At 39.0% G+C, this 21362-nt stretch overlaps 2 protein-coding genes across 2 annotated transcripts; both read left to right on the forward strand.

Annotated features, from left to right (window-relative positions):
- The first annotated feature begins 25 nt into the window (after nt 1-25).
- LOC131794934 (malonate--CoA ligase ACSF3, mitochondrial) lies at nt 26-8944 on the forward strand. The gene is made up of 11 exons (XM_059112501.2): nt 26-715; nt 1620-1782; nt 2559-2707; nt 3109-3173; nt 4183-4262; nt 4750-4821; nt 4910-5007; nt 5691-5764; nt 5884-5959; nt 6497-6620; nt 7091-8944. Exons 1-11 carry the CDS (start codon nt 45-47, stop codon nt 7244-7246), a joined length of 1728 nt encoding a protein of 575 aa, XP_058968484.2. The 5' UTR covers nt 26-44; the 3' UTR covers nt 7247-8944.
- A 188-nt stretch (nt 8945-9132) lies between these two features.
- LOC131795102 (uncharacterized) lies at nt 9133-21282 on the forward strand. The gene is made up of 14 exons (XM_059112678.2): nt 9133-10283; nt 10818-11160; nt 11837-12298; nt 12823-13014; nt 13242-13310; nt 13704-13776; nt 13903-14048; nt 14217-14292; nt 14465-14600; nt 14929-15172; nt 15720-16042; nt 16408-16591; nt 17229-17338; nt 21144-21282. The coding sequence occupies exons 1-13, from the start codon at nt 9208-9210 to the stop codon at nt 17298-17300; spliced, it is 3396 nt and encodes a 1131-aa protein (XP_058968661.2). The 5' UTR covers nt 9133-9207; the 3' UTR covers nt 17301-17338; nt 21144-21282.
- The last annotated feature ends 80 nt before the right edge of the window (nt 21283-21362 follow it).

Genomic DNA, 21362 nt, shown 5'->3' on the forward strand with positions numbered 1-21362 from the left:
CTCTTGCTCGTGGTTAGCACATCGATTTGAAAGAACTCATCATAATGTTTACGTCCATTTCTAACTTTGTGGGTAAATTTCGTCGTTTTTCTCGCCGATGTTGTCTTGTTAATCTCACTGGGAGATACATAGCTTCGTCAAGTGTAAACAACAACCGTTCTGAGAGGAATTCTGTGGTATTTTTGAGAGCAAGAGAATATAAAGACCGAGTTGCGATCGTTGATTCGAATGGAAGCCACTCTTACGAGCGTATTCTATTCTTGAGTCAAACAATTGGGAATAGCATCTTACAGAGGATCAGAGGAAGAGACCTTTCTGGCCGCTGTGTTGCTTTTCTCTGTCCAAACGACGTTTCGTACGTAGCTACGCAATGGGCGATCTGGAGAAATGGCGGCATTGCAGTTCCTCTCTGCAATTCTCATCCTACAAGCATGTACGATTACATGATACAAGACTGTAATGCCGATTTAGTCATATCGTCCAGTGATTATGCGCCTAAACTGGAACCACTAGCTAGGGGACAAGAAGTCACTATTATGTTTTTGACAGATGTCGATCAAGTCTTAACGTCTGCTAATCAGATGTTGTCCAGTGAAGAGCTCACTGCAGTGGAAATGACGGAGCAATGCTGGGATGAGCGTGATGCAATGATTGTGTATACAAGTGGAACCACAGGGCAGCCAAAAGGTGTTTTGTCCACTCATGGAAATTTGAGGTTAGTTAGTGTTTGGACCAGTGGGCAGACTTAACTCATATAGAGAATATTGTTGAGCTAATCTAAAGGAAAGCTGTTACTTATCTTGTCACAAGCAAAGGAGAACAAAAACACTCCAGACCTTTGGATTCTGCACTTCAATGTTGTACCACACAATAAGTATAACGTAGAAAGTAACCAGGCCCTCATTGTTAGTGCTACATGAGGAGTGCTTCACCCATAAGACAATTTTAGAACAATGGGAGAGGGGAAGGGGTCTGCTAATCAGTACCAGACCATGCACAGACTTCTCGTGCAAGAGAAAAAATGCTCGCACCTACAGGCTACCCATAAGGGCCTGCTTGCAGCTTAGAATAACGATCATTACAAGCCTATTACTACTCTCTTTGTCTCATACTTGTTACTAGTCTGATGAATAACATTTCTTTTCATATTCCACAAGCAAGCTCAAAATTTACTGTCATTTTAGTTCTATACACTTACTAAACAAGTTAGTATTGGTAACAACATGATTTCAAGTGCTTTTTGATGGTGATAAGCACAAGTAATTTTTTCAAAAATGACAAAATTGCAAAAGCCCACAGGGTGAGTGCATTTTGTAGTCTTTGAAGATGAGAAATCATGTTGTTACTTGTTAATAATTTACATGAAAAACGCATCATAGAAAGCCAAGAAAGACAAAATTCTGGTAGGATGCACACGCTATTTGCTAATTGCACTTGTGTTACAACTTAACACTCACTTTCAAAATGCATTCATTTTCAGATAATCAGACACGCGTAATTTTTTCATGTATATTATTAGGTTTGAAATTACCATTTTTCCTTCTAAATAGGTCAGTGTGATTGTATTTAATTAACTGATCATCAGTACCACTTAAATTTGTATTATTTTGTTGCATCAGATCACAGATTACTGCTTTAGTCAAAGCATGGGAATGGAAGGCAGCTGACTATATTATCCACTGTCTTCCACTTCATCATGTCCATGGCATAGTAAACGTCCTTCTTTGCCCTTTGTGGGTTGGAGCCACATGTCACATGTTACCAAAATTTATGCCTGACAAGGTAAATAATTAAAAAAGAGTTAGTGCTTATTCTCCTTGCTGACTGCATAAATTTGTTGTCTCTTTATATTAGAAAGCTGGTAGTTAACTGCAACATATTGTGGTAGGAGTTTCATAAATTTTGCTGTTATTGTGCTGAGGAATTACACTCACTATAAATTGACCAGTGTTAGCTTGAATCTTACACAACTTTCATCAGTTTTAGGTAGCAAACTGAAAAAGATTTTATTTTAAGGAAACTGTCCAAAAGTTAAAATATTTTATTGTATGACCCAAACAACTTGATGAGCACTTAACATAAAAAAAAACTTAAAAAGTGTCTGCCACATGATCATATAGTTTTAATTCACTTTAGGACAAGACATGAGGCACATCCACAAAGAGGAGGAGTTTAAATTCAGGGGGAGCACCTATCTAATTGGGGGGAAGGGGGAAGGGAGTCCAAATTCATGGGGGAAAACAGCTATCTCATTGTTCTGAAAAAACTTGCAATAGGGTGAACGGGGCTGCATAAAGCCACATGGCACAGTGTAAGGTCTACAAGGTAAAAGAACTTGGAAGAAGGAGATAGATGGAAATTATAGATAAAGCAGCAGTTTTGTAATTAAAGCTGGTCAACTGAGTTCAGTCACACTTGTAAGAGGAAGGAAATATTTGAGCTGAACTGGGTCCTAACATCATGAGCTCTTGCTGAGTTAAAAAGTAAATATGAATCAAGAGATTTTAAACATGCATGATGAACATAGCATAGAGTTATCTCTCCATATTCATACACAGGTGTGGGATATCCTAACTGGAGATGAGCCACGCCCATCTTTATTCATGGCTGTTCCAACAATTTACAGCAAACTGATAGAGCACTATGGAAAAGAGAACCTGACGAAAGAAGAGAAGGAGAAAATAAGATTTAGATGTGAACAACTCAGGTAGATTTAATTTGTGTTCTTGTTCTTTTTTCTGGAATTCCATTTTTTTTTCTGTATAAGCTGCTCTTCAGAGGCAAAACAATTATCATGATCTAGTATTTAAGTTTTAAGATGGTTATTGTATTCTTGTAAATGTTCAATGTTAACCCTTCAACTCCCAAGATCTAATTCTTAATTCTCCCCAATACTTGCGACACATTTCCTTGTAAATTAGTGACAAGTGTTTGGTTTTAGATTAAGATAAAAACTTGTACCTGATAAGTATAGGTATTTTCATTACCTGCTTGGTGGATTAATGTATGGATATTATAGAGAGAGGTTACATGTTAATCACTCTGGGAGTTAAAGGGTTAATGAGTTTGTGTGTTTGTTTGTCTATGATTTCAAACTGTGGATAACAGATTAATGGTGTCTGGTTCAGCTGCTCTCCCTGAGCCTGTCATGAAAAGATGGAAGGAAATAACAGGTAAATATGACCCTTTAGAATATCACTACTTTAAAATCACATTGAAAATCCAACATTCCTTTATCTGACAAAATATATCATTCCCCTTGTCTTGTGGGTGGAACAAGGAAAAATTAATAGCTTCCCATGAAGAATCAAACCCTAAACCTTTAGATTCCACACCCTCATTCACCACTATTGTGCGACAGACACGTCTATAATAAGCTGGACCATTTATCCTTTACGTCCAAACATCAATATGCATATTCTCTATACTGTTCACTACACATTTTCCAAGGTGCTGACAAGGAGAATTTGTATAACAATCAGTATTTTTTTAGTTGGTGATCATTTCCTTTATTCTCGTGACCTTAATGTGTGATTCTATGGAGATATTGTAAGGAGAAATTAGATGCTGGTCACTCTAAGTTGTCAAAGGATTAAGTTTTAATCAAAGAAATCATTCTTGCAGTAAATCTTACCAATCATGAAATACTGAGTTCACACATCCAAAGCCGATTCCAACAATCCCTGAAAATCCTTTTGGAACCTTGAAAAAATACGGTTAAAAACCTTAAGGCCGACAAAATCCCCTCTTCCCCCCCCCCCCCCCTTACGTTGGTAAGAATATAGGAAACGTCCAACTTTGGTAATGAAGAAATGGGGGAAGACGGCCAGAATAGATAGTGAGCAGGTCCTCTTAGCGCTGCAGGACGCGCGTTTCTCCGCCCGTGTGAAGATTTGAGACGAGTCAAGAAGAGGTTTTATCAGTGCTATACCTCTTGCAGTCCTCTCGCAGGTTCGTGTCACTTAAGGCCTCATTCTTGCCCGCAGGCGAAGAAACACTTGTGCTGAAGTGGTAATAAAAAGGGCTTGTTCGAAGGCTAAAACAATTGTCTCATTTACGTTTGGATTTTGGATTCAAATGTGACCAGCATTCCGTATATTGTTATAATTGGCATTGTTAAAAATTCGTATGAATAAAAAGAATACGGAACATATTAAAGATGCTTATCTATGTTTACTAAAGGACATACACTGTTAGAAAGATACGGAATGACAGAGATAGGCATGGCTCTATCGAACCCTCTGCGTGGACCAAGATTAGCGGTAAGATGTAGCAATCATCTAGCCAATCATATAGTGAGTATAATAATACACGCATTTTGATTGGTTCCTCTCCCTGTTCTATTGAAAGGCAGACTTAGAAATAACGTCACCATTAAAACTTTCTGCCTACTGATTGTAGAAAACAAATAGATTCCATGTTGTTCCATGTGTTTAATAATAGATTAGAGATGACTTCGAAATGTGGCTGTAGCGTATAGCGTCGGAATAAGTCTTGTGTAAGGCGTGAAGAAAAACTCAACAGAGGTTTATTTTCAGATAATATATCGACTCCAACGTGAAACATGAAAACGAGGCTGACAAGTGACAGCGTGAAGACTTACCGCATTCATCTGGGAGCTATCACTGAAAAGTCGCACGGCGACATGGAATTCATTGGCCAAATAGGGTTGAATACTGTATATTAATCCCACACATAACTTTATCATGTGACTACTTATTTAACCGATAAAATGTTGTGTCAGCGCAGGGCTCTGTGGGAACCCCTTTACCTGGAACAGAAGTTCGGGTTGTCACAGAGAACATGGATGGTGAAAAAGAGGTACGTGAATTTTTCATCATCATATTTGTATAAACCAACAGTTATTGGGTTGCAAATTTTAAAATTTTTTCTAATTCCTGTCAATCAGGTTATAGCTGAAGGGAACGATTATGGATCTCATGTTTCGTCTTTCAACGAAGGCCGAGAAGGAGAGCTTCAAGTTCGTGGACCATCAGTGTTTAAATGGTTGGTCTCTATCTCAGCATAAACTGCGTGTTGGTTTTCCACAGCAGTCAACGAAGTATAATTAGTAGAAGGAAATAGATTGCTGGTTGTTGGCTTATACGGATACATTTGTTCATCTAATTATTTTAACCCTTTACAACCTAACATTTGTATTCGTATTATCAAAGCTGTTCTCTCTACATTTCCTATGGTACTGACAACGAGACTGTTTGAGTAACAATCAAAGTTTTTCAGGTTGGCTATCATTTCCTTTATTCTCGTGATCGTAATGAATGATTCAGCAGTATTTCTGTAGGGAGAAATTCGATGCTGGTCTCTCCTAGGTTTAAAGGGCTAAGACACGGGGATGTACACTTTAGGCTGTTGGGTATTGTCAAGTAACATCTGCGTACCAGACTGCCTTTCTTATCTGCTGAAGCTAATCTCGGTTTCTGTGGTATGAATTTGCTAGGGATATTTCCATCTCCCAGTCCACGATATGGATGTTACTCCAAGGCAGAGTGCAGCCCTGCATAATGCCAACATCCTCGGCATTTTAGGAGGTTGTTCAGACATGCTCTTCTCTGGTTTTGAGATAAACCGCACTAACTAGGGTTAAAACTTTGTACAATCTCGTGAAGCTTCTATTTACCACACGAGAGTGTACACTTTTCAATTTACATCATTGTATCATTTTCCGCCAGTTACTGGAATAAACCCGATGCTACAAGAGAAACCTTTACAGAGGACGGCTGGTTTAAAACAGGCGACACTGCTGGTAAATAAATAGCTCCTGCTTTAAGTCTCAGAGCGAAGTTTTTTCTCCTCCGAGTTATGCTTGCAGATATTTTTCCGTCTAAAATAAACGTCAGAATTTTTGTTGCGCTCACTTTCCAGCTTATGCAAATGGAGTGTACAGCATTCTGGGAAGGACATCGGTAGATATCATTAAAAGTGGAGGATACAAGATCAGGTCAGAATCAAAATGCATGCTTGGAAGCAGAGTTTTGGTCGGCCTAGTGCCAGTTACCCGCGCAAGTTTAACGCTGTGGCCTGGGTTTGATTCCTGCCTTGTTCCGAGGATTTTTTCTAGTTCCTTCCTCGCTCTGCATAATCCCATACTTCAGGTTTCAACTCTGCTTGGAAATATAGAACGAAGGGCCACTTTTTTATGTAGCGAAGAAGCTTGTGCTAAAATACAATTTGGTTCGATGGATTTTAGTCTGTAGCCAACATTTGTAGCCAAATTGGGCTGTTAAGCAACGCGAAAATTCTTGGCGGTTTCTAATGTAACGGTGTTGACTTATTTTGGTGAAGGTTTGGTAGAGATGAGAGACGTTCTATCGCTTCGATTTGTGTTGAATTACTTCTTATTGTTCTCCTGGCGCCGAGTGATTTTTATCTGCGGCACTAATACATCCCAGGACTACTTTCCTATAAATGAGAATTTTTCTTAGACTGTTGTTGAATTAAAATGAGCAATTTTTCTTGTGAACGTTTTTCCCTGCAGTGCTCTTGAAGTTGAGCGACATCTCTTATCACACAATGACATTGTAGACTGTGCTGTGTTGGGCAAACCTGATCCCGTGTGGGGAGAGCGTGTGGCTGCAATTGTCACGCTGAGTCCTGGCAAGGTGTGCATCTGTCACTTGTATTGAAAAGTAGGCAGTCCAAGACTGCATGTGGCTACTGATGCAACACAATGTATATAGCAATGAAAAGAACAGAGGTTGAGTTATGAGGCTAGAAGGTACAAATCAAAAATTGGACTCTAGTATCCAAAATCAAAAATTGGACTTTAGTATCCAAAATCAAAAATTGAAGAGCGGTGTCTAAAATCAAAAATCGGACACTTATATCCAAAGTAAAAAATCGGGCGCTATTGTTCTAAATCAAAAATTGTTAAGGAGACAGAAGCCACCACTACTGAAATGCTTGCTGAGAAAGTCATCTACTTTAGCCAATTTCATCTGCTACAAAATCACCTTTTTCAAATCCTGGCTTGTCAACTTTTACTGGCTGAACAAGGCGTTGCATTTTCATTCTTTTTGTTTGTCTTTTTTTTTTAGCTTATGATGTTTTTCCTCTGCTTGTTCGCACATAGAAATTGAGTCTTGAAGACTTGAAACGATGGGCCAGCGGTTTCATGGTTCCGTACCAGATTCCCTCGGTCTTGTTGGAGGTCGAGGAGTTGCCACGGAACACTATGGGAAAAGTGAATAAAAAAGAATTAAGAACAGTATACTTTGGTAAGGAATGATAGGAAACATGAATGAAACTCGATTTAGTTGAGCTTTAAGAACAAGAATATTTGAGACGATTAGAAACTGAAGCTCTGAATATACAGTAAACGGTTTGGTCATGAACTTGTGTTGGTTGGTCATCCAAGTGAGAGTAGTCCTGGGCAGGACTGTTGCCGGCGATGCTTACTGCTGACCTTTTGACAACCTAAGTGGAAGTTGACATCACGTTAAAGTCAAGGAGAATAATAAAGGAGGTGTTTCTTACGCGAAAAGATACATAAAACGTTTGGAATTCAGGGTGAGAGATTCTTTATCAGTGGAAAAACTTTTAGATGCGACGATCTATCTTAACATAAGAGTGTAATAGTGTATTTAGCGTCATCAATGTGACTTCTCCAAAGAAACCAGTGGTCTCTCAATCTGCGTCACACTGACTGATGTTTTTAAAACCCTCAGCGGAAGTCATTTTCAGAGTGGATCAATGTCATTATCTGAGCACCTGCACGTCTACTCCCCAACTACATTCAACTGATAACAAGTTAGGGTTAATATTTTTTAGGGGAGGGGTAGGTGCGCAGTTGATTACTAGATACTGCCATTGACCGTGAAAGTCAAGGATAAGACTTGTTTGTCAGTCTAAGGTGTTTCAGGTTAAATTTGGCGTACTTGTGGATAAAGACTCGATAACAAAAATTGTTAAAGGTTTTGAGGAAGTAATAATCCAGCAAACTCTTTGTGGAAATTGTCTTTGCCAAGCTTTTATACCAAGGTAAATAGCACATAATTTCTTGATCATTTTTGTCTATTGAAGAAACAAATTTTTACGATATTGAAAGTCACACCACAATACACTACTACAATAGAAATTGAAGAAAGTAAAAGCGACTTGAAAAACTGAAAACAGGAGGCTAGGAACAGGTGGCACTACTTAAATGGAAACACTTTGAACGGCTAAGGCGCGTTATGTTATCCAGTTTGATAGGAATTTCGAAAGGATAATGTATGTGAAAGCTTTTCTTCTCACAAGGGATCCTCTCAAAGAACAAGATGAAATTTCAAAGCTGGGATTGTCGTTTGCAGTTTTCAACGTTTTTCATTATTAAGATTGTTCATCGTTGATCCACTAACAACTGCTTCAAAGAAAAAAAAAATCGTGTTATAACAAATGACAGTTGAATAAGGCCGGGTACCGAATGGCTAATGAAGGACTAACATACAACAGGTCTTGATTGTTAAGTGAACGCATATCGATTACGTTTCGTAAAACCAAATCTAAAGAATTCACATATATGTGGGGGGTCGAATGAAAATTTAATTAATTACAGGCCTAAATTTTTTTTTTTTTTTCAGGCCTTATTTTCACTACTGCGCAAGTAGTGTTCATTACTGCGAAGATCGCTTTCATATTCACGTCTTTATCCGCATATTTCACACACATGATTTTCATATATTCACAGTCATTTGAAAATTCAATTAGTAGTCAACTTCTATCGCATTGCCCGAGGGCTCCTTTCGTCATTAGAAACCATCAGGTGCTTAAATTTCCTTGAAAATAATTCGTTTTCTTTTACCGACAAACCATAACCCATTCCTTTTCTTTGACCAATCTTACCTAAAACTGTAAAGTTGCAAATTTTCCGAATGGAACATAATTTAGGCACCTGTAAAGACACGTTAGTAAGAAAACTCGAAATTAGGAACACTGATCCATAAAAATGTTTCACGACATAAATACTTAAACAAGAGCAGAAGTGAAACCTAAACACTGTGCTCGTTATTGCAATGAGTGATTTAGTGACAGTTAACAAATTATTAAATGGATTTTCATGACGGAGAAAATTGGATTGAGTGAAAATTGTGTCGATATTGGTACCTTGCGCACAGGCAACTTTAACAACAAGTTAACATAATTTACGCTGTTCTAAGAAATTTTTTTCAAGAGTTTAAGGGGATAGAAGCTGATTTTTCGTCCATAGAGATGTTCTTAACAGTCGTTTTAGCGACCAGCATCCTATCTTCTGAAATGGTTGCCAGTGGAAATATTCGCTCTAACACGATGTACAAGAAGACCCTTAGCAACAAAGATGCTTTGTGTAATGACGGAACAACAGCAATTTATTATATGGATGTTCAGGAGCCATCACAGTGGATTATATTTTTGGAGAGCGGAGCGTATTGTCTCACAAAGGCTCAATGTCATGCACGATTTGGGAGCGAGTTAACGAACGCTCTAATGACATCCAAGTACATGCCAAGCACAATCAGTGGGAAGGACTTGCTCTCAACAACTCGAAACGAGAATAAGTTATTCTACAATTATTCACGTGTTTTGATACCGTATTGCAGCAGCGATGCATGGCTGGGAACACAAAACAGAGCATCAAGCAGTGTGGAACAGTTTGTTTTCAGCGGTAAAATCATTTTTCAAAGCGCTATTTATGAGCTGCTCGACCAAGGTTTGAGCCGAGCGCGTGAGGTTGTTTTAGTTGGGAGCAGCGCGGGAGGGGTGGGTGCGATCAACCACGTACAATGGTTACAAGACCTTATGTCATCCAGGAATTTAAATGTTAGCATTTCAGTGATCATAGACGGTGGATGGTTTTTGAATTTCCGAGAGAGCATCACATCAAAGGTTGCTAAGGAATTCTACATCATCGGTAAGCCGTTATCAAGCGCATGTGCAGATACTACTCATGGGTATCCGTGCTGTTTGTCAGCTTCATGTATGCTTAAACGGGGATACTACCCATCAAACGTGCCAACGCTATTTGTGTTCAGCATGTATGATATTTATATCATTGGAGACATTGTCGCCCGTTTGTCGAAAAGAGTTTCCGTCGCAGATAACGGTGTGACAGATCTGATAACTCTGATCGAGTCATATGGGGGTGCCATGAACCAATCTTTGTTTGCAATTGAACCCAGATCTTCAAATCTTAGTTACTTTGTGCCCGCGTGTTTTCAGCACACTTTCTTTGGCATGTCAAGTTTAAGAGATGAAGGAGAAGCGCTTCACTACAGTAGAATGTTCAACCAGGGAAATGCTTTTTTCCGGTGAGTTGTCAGAATTCTTTCATTCTCTCGTTCATTAAGTTTTTTTTTTTTTTCTATTTCTTTTGGTCGTGCAATCACTATACTTCGTGCTTTCGTTTGTGTCTCTGTTTATTCGGTTTTTGTTGTTCCCTCGTTCCTTCGTTGGTTGATCATTTTTTTGTTCATGTCTTCGTTATTTGTTTGTTCTTTTGTTACTTAATGCTTTCGTTCCTTGTTCGTTCGTTCGTTTATTCGTTCGCCTTTTCGTTTGTTCGTTCGTTCGTTCGTTAGTTCATTCGCTCGTCAACTCATTCATTCGTTCCTTCATTCGTTCCTTCATTCGTTTGTCTACGCGTTCGTTCCTTCGTTAGTTCGTTTGTTCGTTCGTTTGTTCGTGCGTTCGCTCCTTCGTCCGGTAGTTTATTCGTTCGTTCGTTCATTCGTTTGTTCGTGCGTTCGTTCACTCGTTAGTTCGTTCCTTTTTTTCGTTGAAATAGTTGGTAGAATTAATTTTTTGATTACAATAATTTACTTCTTCCTGAAAAATTTCTCCAGCTTGTCCAAAGTAACCGGAAGTTGGTTGCGTACAACAATAGGACGTGGAAACGAAATCATTAGTTTGCAGTCTACTCTTCAAAAATGGTTTGAGAAACGTCATCAATCTGTGAGAGTGACTGACACCTGTCTTGGACCAATGTGCAATCCCACGTGCTCGGAGTCACTTAAATTTGTGGACACCGCTGTGGACTGGGGAGAGGTGCTCAATTGGGTTATTCTATTCTTGTCCCTGGTACCCACTGGTGTTTGTGTAGCGGTTAAGATCTGTTTTATGGTCCAGTTACTTCTCTTGGCACGAAATAAAAAGCGATATCTTGGAGACCATAAGGAGTCACAGCAGGTAAAATTGTACTAGCAATAAGTTTATATTGCAAGTAGGGATCTACTCCCATTGACGAGGATAGAATATTCTGGTCGAGCGATGCGGATGCAACTCGGCTTTTTCTTGATGATTTGCTTGAGAGCGCTAAATAGCTCAAGTATTATGCTAACTTCCACTTTTGTACAATTCCGTCAGAATCGCTCTGTGTCGTCCGCTTTCAAACGCATTCGTTTGAAATCAGACGCTTTCGTCAGATTTCGGACAGTTTTATCCTATATTGGTCCGGTTGCACCCGATTTCAAACATTTTCGGACGGCTCTGTTTGATTTCAGACACGTGTGTCCGAATAAGGGCGGTTTCATTCGATTTTGGCCTGTTCTGTCAGATTGCGGACACGTCCGCCCCGTATCGGGTGGTTTCGTTTTCGGACAGATCCGCCTGATTTCGGATGTTTCCGTTTATAGGTGACTTGTACCCATACATGCCATACATTTCGAGCCATAGCCCTTGGTCAGAGAGAATGGCTATGACGAAGGACTAAGGCTCGAAACGTCAGCTTTGGAACTCTTTACGGTGGCCAGTTTACATCATCAACTCAGTTGATAAAATCAAATTATCATACTATATGATATTTGTCGTCATTTTTATTGGGATTAAACATGTTGACTATTTTTATCTTTTTCATTTGTTTAAGGTGTCCGGTTATGGCGAGGCAATAACACTCTTACTGTACTCGTCCTCACAAGTTTCTAATCATTCCCCAAGTTTCGAAAATCTGGAACCAGAAGATTTCAAAGAACGATCAATGAAGGAGGAGGACACTTTCTCTAATAATACAATATTTTACCGAACAGCGCAATATCTACGTTTATTATTTCTCCAAAATCACGGGAACGAACAGTTTAAAAGCAATGCGATTTGCAAAGACGTTAAATGCTCGGAAAATAAAGAAAATAGCGGTTTTTCTCGTTCAACTATCAGGAATGATCCAGAAAGAAGGACAGACGGAAAGAAAGATTCCTGTATGTTGAGGATCAAGAACGCCACATTGAGCTTCAAACAAGGTGAATTTATTGCAATAGTGGGAAAGCATGGAGCTGGTAAAACAAAACTACTGAGTCTTTTGAGTGGAAAATTAAAGTGTGGATGTAAGCAGGTAAAACACAACTTTCTTCTTAAAATACCAGGAGTATTATCCCGTTTTGAAGATAATTCGAAAAAAGTCAACAAGTATCGGTTAAGTCCGCGGACAACAATTAGATTTTCGCTGCTTCGCTGCTAACCGAAAAAGAAGCCAAAATAATCAGTTGCCTTTAAGCTTTTTTCTATCTTAGCATCCTTACCTTCGATTAGTCAGGTTTTCTGACACTCGCCTCTTCGAAGGCTCGAAATCTATCACACCTGCAATTTATTTAAAACTAAATTTTTGAAATAAGAGTTCAAGTCAGATACCCTTAACACAATCTTTAGTTATCGTCCATGACAATTGCTCTGACGACTAAGTTCGAAGAGCACTTGCGCCAAAACTGGTGCTCAGACCCTTTTTCCATGTCTTCATCCGCCATTTGTAATTTTTACGCGGATTACCGCTGTACTCTTGGTCCCAGACTCTGGCTCTCCGTAGCTGGTATTGGTAACATCCCGTCAAAAGTCACTAATCGCCATTCCTTCATTTTACAGAAACATCTCAATATGCAAGGTAGCGCACAAAAGGAAGCTCGAAATAGTTATATTTTTCTCAATCAATTTAAGATGCCTTATTATGGAGAGGTTACGGTTAGACAGTATTTAATTCTAACCGCTTTGATGCGAATGTCCAGAAAAACGAAAACTGTGGTCAAGTTGGAAAGAGTGGACCAGGTGATGTCCGAGGTATGTGTGATTAAAAAAAAGAGATGGCCGAAAAAAATGTTTAAACAAATATTGACTAAAGCATGAGTAAAGAAATTAGGAGACTTTTCAAACAAAAACGAAACGAGGAGGGTCGAAAGATTGTGCTTGTGGATAAATTTTGTCTGCAACCCGTGACCTTTATTAGGATGAAACGGTGTTTAGGAAGAGAGCGAGATATTAACGGCGTATTTTTATTATTCTCGCAGATGAGACTAAATTCTTTAGCAGAGGAAACGTTTGATGGGTCGAGTAAAGAGAACCTTACCGATTTACAGGTTTGTTTGTATTTTAAAGCACATATCTACCGAGCGTCGTTAAAAAACCTCAAGCAATCAAAACAGCCGATCAGAGTGCTGGAAAATACCACAGAAAGCCAATGATAACTTAAAGAAACAAAAAAAAGATGACAGCCTGAAGCGCGGGTTAAGGAAAGTTACAATAAGTTATAGTGTTGCATCTGATTGGTTGAGAAAGCAGTTCATGTATCAGGCGTTGACCAATCACAATGCAAAGCAGAGTAAAACCAATGACTCCTCCCTTCCCCCCTCTAAAAGAGGATGGCTCTATCCGTCTAAGATAATTTTTTCCCTTTGCTTTGGTGCTTTTTTTCTGTTTGTTTGTTTGTTTTTTTTTCTCGTTAATCTAATCTCTTCCTCGATTTTTTCCAGAAGCGCTGTATGTGCCTGGCAAATCAGCTCATTACCAGACCTCGAGTCATATTCTTAGATGAACCTATTACAGGTAGAGTAAAGACTGGGTATGACATAGGATATAAGTTAGCTCTAGAGCTCACCAAGGATGAGATATATCTCGAGCAGCACTGTTATAAATCAGTATCATTCATTGCTGAAATTTTCACATTTTTAGGTCTGGACTCTGCCTCTTCCATAGAAATGCTGAACATTCTAAAACACCTTTGTAACAATGGACACCTAGTAATAATGACCATGCAGACTCTACCTGGTAAAACAGCCCTGATGTTCAATCAACTGGTTTTAGTTGCTGATGAACAGGTAAGCAAGGACCCCAATCCCCTCCCCCACGGAATTTTTCGAAACAACGTCATCACTATGAAGTTTCTCGTTTATCCAACCATGACAGTATTTTAAATGGCATGGGACCTCCCATTAAGCTTCTATGACAGTCAGACGTTAACTGTGTTCTTAATTTTGACCCGCCAGGTTATATATTGTGGTGACCCTGCAGGACTCTCAGATTGCTACGATCGCGTGTCACAAGATAAAAGAGGATTAGAGGGTAATACAATCTTCGATATGTCTTAGGATTCGCGCGTTTTGTATTCTAGTGTAACTTAATCTTCAAACGATTTTCTTTACCTGCAATCACGTAATATTTTGGATGCCTTTTTGCTGAGGAATTCCGTTGACGTATTTATTTTCCCTTTTGATCTATTTCCGCCATTTGGAAGACATTATTTCAGATATTCTGCGAAATGAGAAGATGATAGAGGCTACTTTGTTACAAAATCAGCCTGAAAAGTGGAGAGAGGACGACTTCCGCTCAAAAAACGCAAATAAGAATCTCTTGTCATCTTCGTCTGAAAGGTATGTCTGGAACAAACATTAATCATTAACCCTTTCACCCTAACATCAGTATGCGCATTCTCTATGCTGTTCTCTATACATTTCATGAGGTGCTGATGGGAAGAAATTGTTTAACAATCAAGAGTTTCTTGAGTCGGTGATATTTTCTTTCATCCTTGTGACCATAACGTTTGATTTAGGGGTGATATTGTACTGAAAATTAGATGCTAATCATTCTTAGAGGTCAAAGGCTTTAAACAACATTGTATTTGACTCTGGTCAATAAATTAGTGAAGGCTGATTCTTTGTTTCGCTTCATATACTATTAACAAATTGTCCTTGTTTTTAGTCCAGAAGATGGTGGATTCCTTACCAGGCTTTTTGTGATAGACTACAGAGCCTCGTTATCGAATACTTTTGGACAGACAGTGTACCTGCCAATCATGTTCCTCGTATTTGGAGTGACAGCTGGAATAGTTTATTGGCAAGCAGAGACGCCGTTACAAATAATGACCGCCTACTGCGGTTCGTCTATTCCCAGTCTCTTATTCATGGGCTCGGTTCTTCACAAGCGAATCAACAAGAATTTGGAAGTGAGTGGAAAAAGAATTTTTTTTATTGCAGTATCCAGCTTTATTTCAAAACTATGGCGTTTTTTAATTGAGTATCACCAGACAGAACCAAAGTAATATCCAGAGCGAAAATATACGTCATAGAATTTCCTCGTAAGGCGATGTCAAGCGCGGGAAAACACAGCTGAGCGACCGAGCCTTGATTGCTCGTAGATATACACCCTTCGCTCTGATGAAGGGCTAAAGCTGGAAACGTCAGCTCTGGAACTCTTTACGGTGGCCAATTTACGTTAAGAGTTTAAAGCGCAAAGCGCCACGCAGAAAAACCAGTATATTCCCATATGTCCTTCCACGCTTTTAAAAAACGAAAACTGTTTCCCTTACAGCATGAAAGATGTCCTTTTTACCTCAGAATGGTCTGCAGAACTAAAGGAATGTATTTGTTGATGAAATATTTTGGCTGTTTAAGAGAAGCATATATAGTTTTTAGGAAACTATAATCGGCACAGAGCTACTAGCAAGTTTGAATTTGCTCTAAAGAGCAACTTTTTATTTTCCCTTTTCTCAGATTCGACAAATAGAATCTTCAGAAAACGTCGGTTTCTCATACGAACACGTGATGCAGACATTTCTTAGCACATCCGCTGCCTATGTCATACCAGTGATCGCATGCTCAGTTTTGACTTACTTCATGGTGTTCACGTCATACAACTGGTGGCGATTCGTCCTAGTGACAATCACGTCACTGGTGTTGAACCAAACGTGGATTGCAGTTTACATGTTGGCAACTTACATTACACCGAGTAACGCGTGTCACGCAAGCGGCGTCATAGCTGCATTAGGAGGATTCTCCGGCGGATTCATTGTCACATGGAGTCAGATGCCCATAGGGTGGGTATCGCCGGTTTTATTTATCTGGTGAAGCATTGTTGTTTGACTACCTTTAAATCGGATTGGTTAGGTTAGCCCCAAGAAGAGGACTTCTTAGGGCTTAAATAGCGAGAAAGAGGTTTTATAAGAAAGGGACATTATGTAAATTCAAGGTTTTTGACGGGGCCTATTTGAGAGGAATGGATTATTAAAGAACTGAAATTTCGGACGGAGGGCACGTTATCGAGGGGTGCTTATTAATAATCTGTGGTTGAAAAAAGGGGCATTTAAGATGGGGGGGATTTTAAAGGAGTGAACTTATCAGAGCGTAAAGGTATTCTTGATAAATAATAACTATGTCTCATTCGGTGCTTTTGTCATTTCAGGTACAACTTATTATTTTACGTCAATCCTCAGTTCTATGGCTACTCTGCGATCACCAAGATCTTGTTAAAGAACGTTCGAATGAAATGTGAATACGAATCCACACTGAACTGTATCAGTATGGATGGTAATGCTGTGTTGGCCAGATTTGAGTTTGACTCGGTCAATCCCTATGGTTATTTAGTGGTAAGTCCAGAGTTTTCTTAGACTTACTTGAGTTTTACTTGTTAAGTGGGGGTGTTGTATAACACCAGAATCTGTTCACAGAACACTTTAGTTATAACCATTCACCAAAGTGAAGCGGAGGTGGCCAGTGTTGGAAATTTACAAGCTGCGAAGCCGCGTGGTAAATATCCACTGCTAGCTATTGACACCGAGGTGAATAGTTGTTTTATTATAAACTAAAACAGTGAGATAATATAGCAAAAAACAGATGATTTTAACTCGTTTACTCTTGCAACGATTACAATATTTTTTTTGTTTTTTGGCATTTTACAAAATTTTTACACTCTACTTATAATACACTACAGGACTCAGTTACAATAACGATTACAATATTTTCGGGCGCAAATCCTGCGCGAGTAGCTCGGATGTGAATAGCAAAAGATATTCCGAGTTTGAGTGGCCAATGAGAGCGCACCTTCAACGTTATCCGCTGATCTTGTATTTGACGATTATTCGCCGAAGGCAAAGTGAATATTGTTGAACAGCCGCAAGTGCTGGCAGGTGTGGACCAAAAGTGCTGGCTAGTCTGCCATTTTACCATTGGTGTTTGTATGGTCAAGAGGAGTGCAGCTGCTAAATGTAACCTTTTTTCTTTTAGATAATGCTCTGTATCACAGTGTTATCGCTGCTTTTTTCCTGGTTATTGTGTGACTTGAGAACATCTCGATGACGTCATCACGAAGTTAACTACGCGTCGAAAAAAAACTGGTGAGAGATGTTTTCTGTTAAGAATGAAAAAATTTCAAGGAAAGAAGTTTTTATTTCCATTATCATATGGCCCTTAAAACACCGCGCGCGGTTTTATTGGAAAATGTGGTGTAATAGAAAATTCCCTCATGAGGGCCCCACGAGATGGCAGTAGCAGGTCCTGGGATCGGGAAAAAGACCCATGGCTCCGCATGATGCGAGCTGAAGGAAGAGAGAAAGGAAGACAAGGGGTGGTGATCATAACATTCAATGACAGAGTTAGGGCAGATCAGCCAGACGGGAAAATACTTGGCTCTCGATCATGACCACAAGCCAAACATTTTTGGCGTTCGGCCCTTCCACCCTTCCACTAACCCAGCAATAAGTAGTCTTCTTTTTTTTTTTTTTTTTTTTTTTTTTTTAGGTTATTTAAGGCCACTTGAAACCTGTCACGTTATTTTTGTATTAGGCAAAGTTTCCCATACCATTTTGTGAGCATGAGTTAATCTCATTTTTTAAGTTTTTCTGCATGCCATTGTGCTATCGATATACGCAAAGACTTCATAGTTTGCTGAACAATAAAATTTTCTGACCGATCGTACTATCAATTTTTTTACCTCAAACGCAAATGAATTTCATGATTTTTGCATGCTTGCAGTTTGCTGTCTGAACCTTTTCGGCGATAGATAATGAGGTTTTTTTGTCTCTCGACACAGTCGTCTTTATTACAAAGGACGGTGGTACGAGTTTGCTAAAGCAAACTCTATCTCGATGAGTTCGTCAAGAAGGCGTTAATTTACTTCCTGAAAACCGACAGTTTTTTCGATTTTGCTCGTGATTAAGTGAAAACATTTGTCACAATTAGGATAAGGCAATTTTTAAAGTTGATAACAAAGACAAAGAGGTGACGGATTTAAGATAGTGTAGTTTCATTGATGTCGTGCATTATACCTAAGAGAAATAATTTGTAGAGGATCGAAATGAACTTTTGAAAATGCGTGGATCAGATCGTGTGAGTTTTATCGGCCCAAGTAGATTTCTCAAGGTCATGCCAATCAAGCTCAATATCTAAATGTGAGACAGTTCAACAATCTCGTTAACCTCAGGGATAACTGAATTAGTATGGTAACCGCAAAGGTCGTTTGAGCAAAAGAGTTTAAAGTCCGCTAATTCACGCGCAAACGGTTAAGGTAATCTAATTTGAGGACGCGTTTGTTATGTAGTTTGTCACGGTGTCGATTCATGTGAATCGGTTGTAGTGAGTCTATCGATATTTCTTCAGATAAGAAACAAACGAACAGAGAAGGTTACCGAACTTTTTTTTATTCTACAAACATTTTTTATTCGTGTGTTAATTAGATTTTTAAATTGCTTTTTGTTATTAATACATGGAGGAAGGATTAGCCAACCAAACGTAGTTTTAACAAAAAGATATCAATTTCCATTGTTATTAATAAACGTATTGTGGATTAACTTAAAATAGTTATAAAAAAAGATTAATTAACTTTTTCATTTGGTTAGAGAATTTGTACTTTCAGTTTCCGGGTCAGCCGTGCGCACGCATGATAAACAGCATAGAATCTGATCGAACCAGGGACCATTCGTATTTTTGTAAGAATGCGCTTCAGACTTCCGGTTGGCTCTACACAAAATTCATAAAAGACAGGCCATAGAGATGTTATCTTATTTAACCCACGATCTTAAAACTGCTAAGATCAGCGATGTCTAGAACTTCATTCAATAATAATATTATTCATTCAATAAATCAATAAAAGGACAAATTTAACGTTAAGTGGATCAGTACTGGGCAGACAGTTAGACGAGTTTTCTCAAGCTCGTAATTGCAATCTGCTCTAATCTTCTCTATTTTTGACCAACTTTTTTTTGTGTGCATTTATTGGCGTTTGTCTACTGAAGCTTAAGGTTATTTTAAGCGTTGTCTTAATCAAGGACACGTGATTCTCCGTAACGCAAGTTATGATAAATGACTCCTTTCAGCTTTGTCGTTGAATAAAGAAAAGCGGTTGAATTTATTTCGCAAGAACACGGGACAAAAAGAATTCGTGATTTGTCAGGAAATATCACTGTTAATTACTTCTCAGGAAGTGAATATCACGTGCCCCGACAAGAAAAAGCTACCGCGCATTTTTCATTTATCCCTGCGGTGGGCATGAGATCACTGACCTCTTTGTTTAAAAAAACTTAAGTATCCGAATAAGTGTTTGTTGTGAAAGACGATGAGGTTAGCGGTCAATCGAGACTTGTTTATGGTCATTAGGCAAGGCCATAATTGTGGTAACTAAAAACGTCAACAAGTCCATTTTCTCAAAGCTCGCGTGTTATACGATCCTCTATCGGTGTCAGATGTCCCACACTAAGGTCAGTGAGTTGTGGTTTGGTACCGCAGACATCATTAACGAATAAAGGCACCCTACGATTTCATGCGGAACAGTTTTCAAAATGAAACCATTTAGCCCATTGTTTATTCTTGGGGCCTTGTTCGCTTGTCTATCTTCTACCATCGTCTTAAAACCCACAGCAGCCACCTTAAGCAAACCGCAACGTGCACAAGGTTAGTATGGTTTCAGATCAGTTACGCTATTCGACTCAATGTGCAAATTTTGGAGTGGGAACCTTTTGCATATGGAGCGCTAACTTCTTGCAAGATTTTGATGAAAGCTTTATAAGATCTCAGCCTTCTTAAGAACTCGTTTAGGCAAGAACTACAATTTTGTAGCTTCAGAATTTGCGCGCCAGCTAAAGAGGAGAAGAGTTTCTTCAAATTCCGATACCCTTGAGATTACACTTCTCGCGGCCAACTTACTTAATCAAAAAGGAATTCAAATTTCTTAGAACTTTAGGAGAATGGTGATGGACAGCGTAAGATACATTTCATTTAGCAGCATGCCTCGTTACTGTAATCGAAGAAGTTAAGAATGTTTACAATTTAATGTTAGAAGCCGCCACATCGAAAAAGGGCGTTGAATACTCGACAAGAAAAAAAGCGTGTGTTTCTAACTTTACTTTTGATCTCCATGTACCAAATACTTTTTGGCTGTCTTCTAGTTTCGCTGTAACTCGTAGAAAAAGTACACTAAACTTAGGAAAACATGTTTTTTAAGGCGGTCGTTTGTAGATGGGTGAATTATGTAATCAAAGATTACCTACGTAATGAGATTTTAAATAGGAAATGCGCAGCTTATATTGTATCGTTTCCTTCTGGCATTACTTGTATTGAAACTGTCGCAAAATAGACAGTAAATAGAACATGAAAGAAGGTAAATTTTGAGCTCTATCATGGCACAAATAAAATTTTATACCGTTAGTCATAAGCATGGGGCAAAGATATTTCCTGGGTCCTTCACGAAGACTTGAAGTACTGTATTAAATTCTTTGTTCAATAACCGAGGTCAAAACCTTGGAGCTACTTCGACGGACGTGCCCCAACAACTTTGATCTCATCGCTTTCTATCGATCAGATGCCTAAATTTTCTAAACATGTACTCATCATCTTACACAACTTTAATGAGGGTAGCAAAGGAAGGTGGGAGAGGGGGGGGATGGTTAGGGGGAGGTCCTGATTCCATTTCACGTACGCACGAAATTTAAGGGAATTCATGCGACACGTACTCTTAAAACAGTATTTCACGCGTCATGAATTTAACAGTAAAACTTCAAATCTCACCTGACCTTGGCTTTCTGTAAAATTAATCCGTCGCGTCCTTTATTTGATCTCAATAACGCGTTACGAATGAAGCCAACTTTTTTAAACTCAACGCATTCCACACTGGCCAAAAATGCTAAAAATTTACTCTCTTTCTCTTAGCTTCTTGGTTTGTGGAACGAAAGCAACGTGTCCAGCGCGATTTGGGCAGCACTCAAACCCCAAGTAGTATCACCAACATATATAACTCCACTGCTAAGCCAGCGACGATTGAACGGACCACGAACTTCAATCGCGGCAACCAGAGCGCAAGTGATATCACTTCGAAACCAACCAAACCAGGTGGAGAAAATATTGACGAAGTTGCAAGTGGTAGTCACA

This window comes from Pocillopora verrucosa, chromosome 13, assembly GCF_036669915.1.
Source record: "Pocillopora verrucosa isolate sample1 chromosome 13, ASM3666991v2, whole genome shotgun sequence".
In the NCBI taxonomy this organism is placed as follows: domain Eukaryota; kingdom Metazoa; phylum Cnidaria; class Anthozoa; order Scleractinia; family Pocilloporidae; genus Pocillopora; species Pocillopora verrucosa.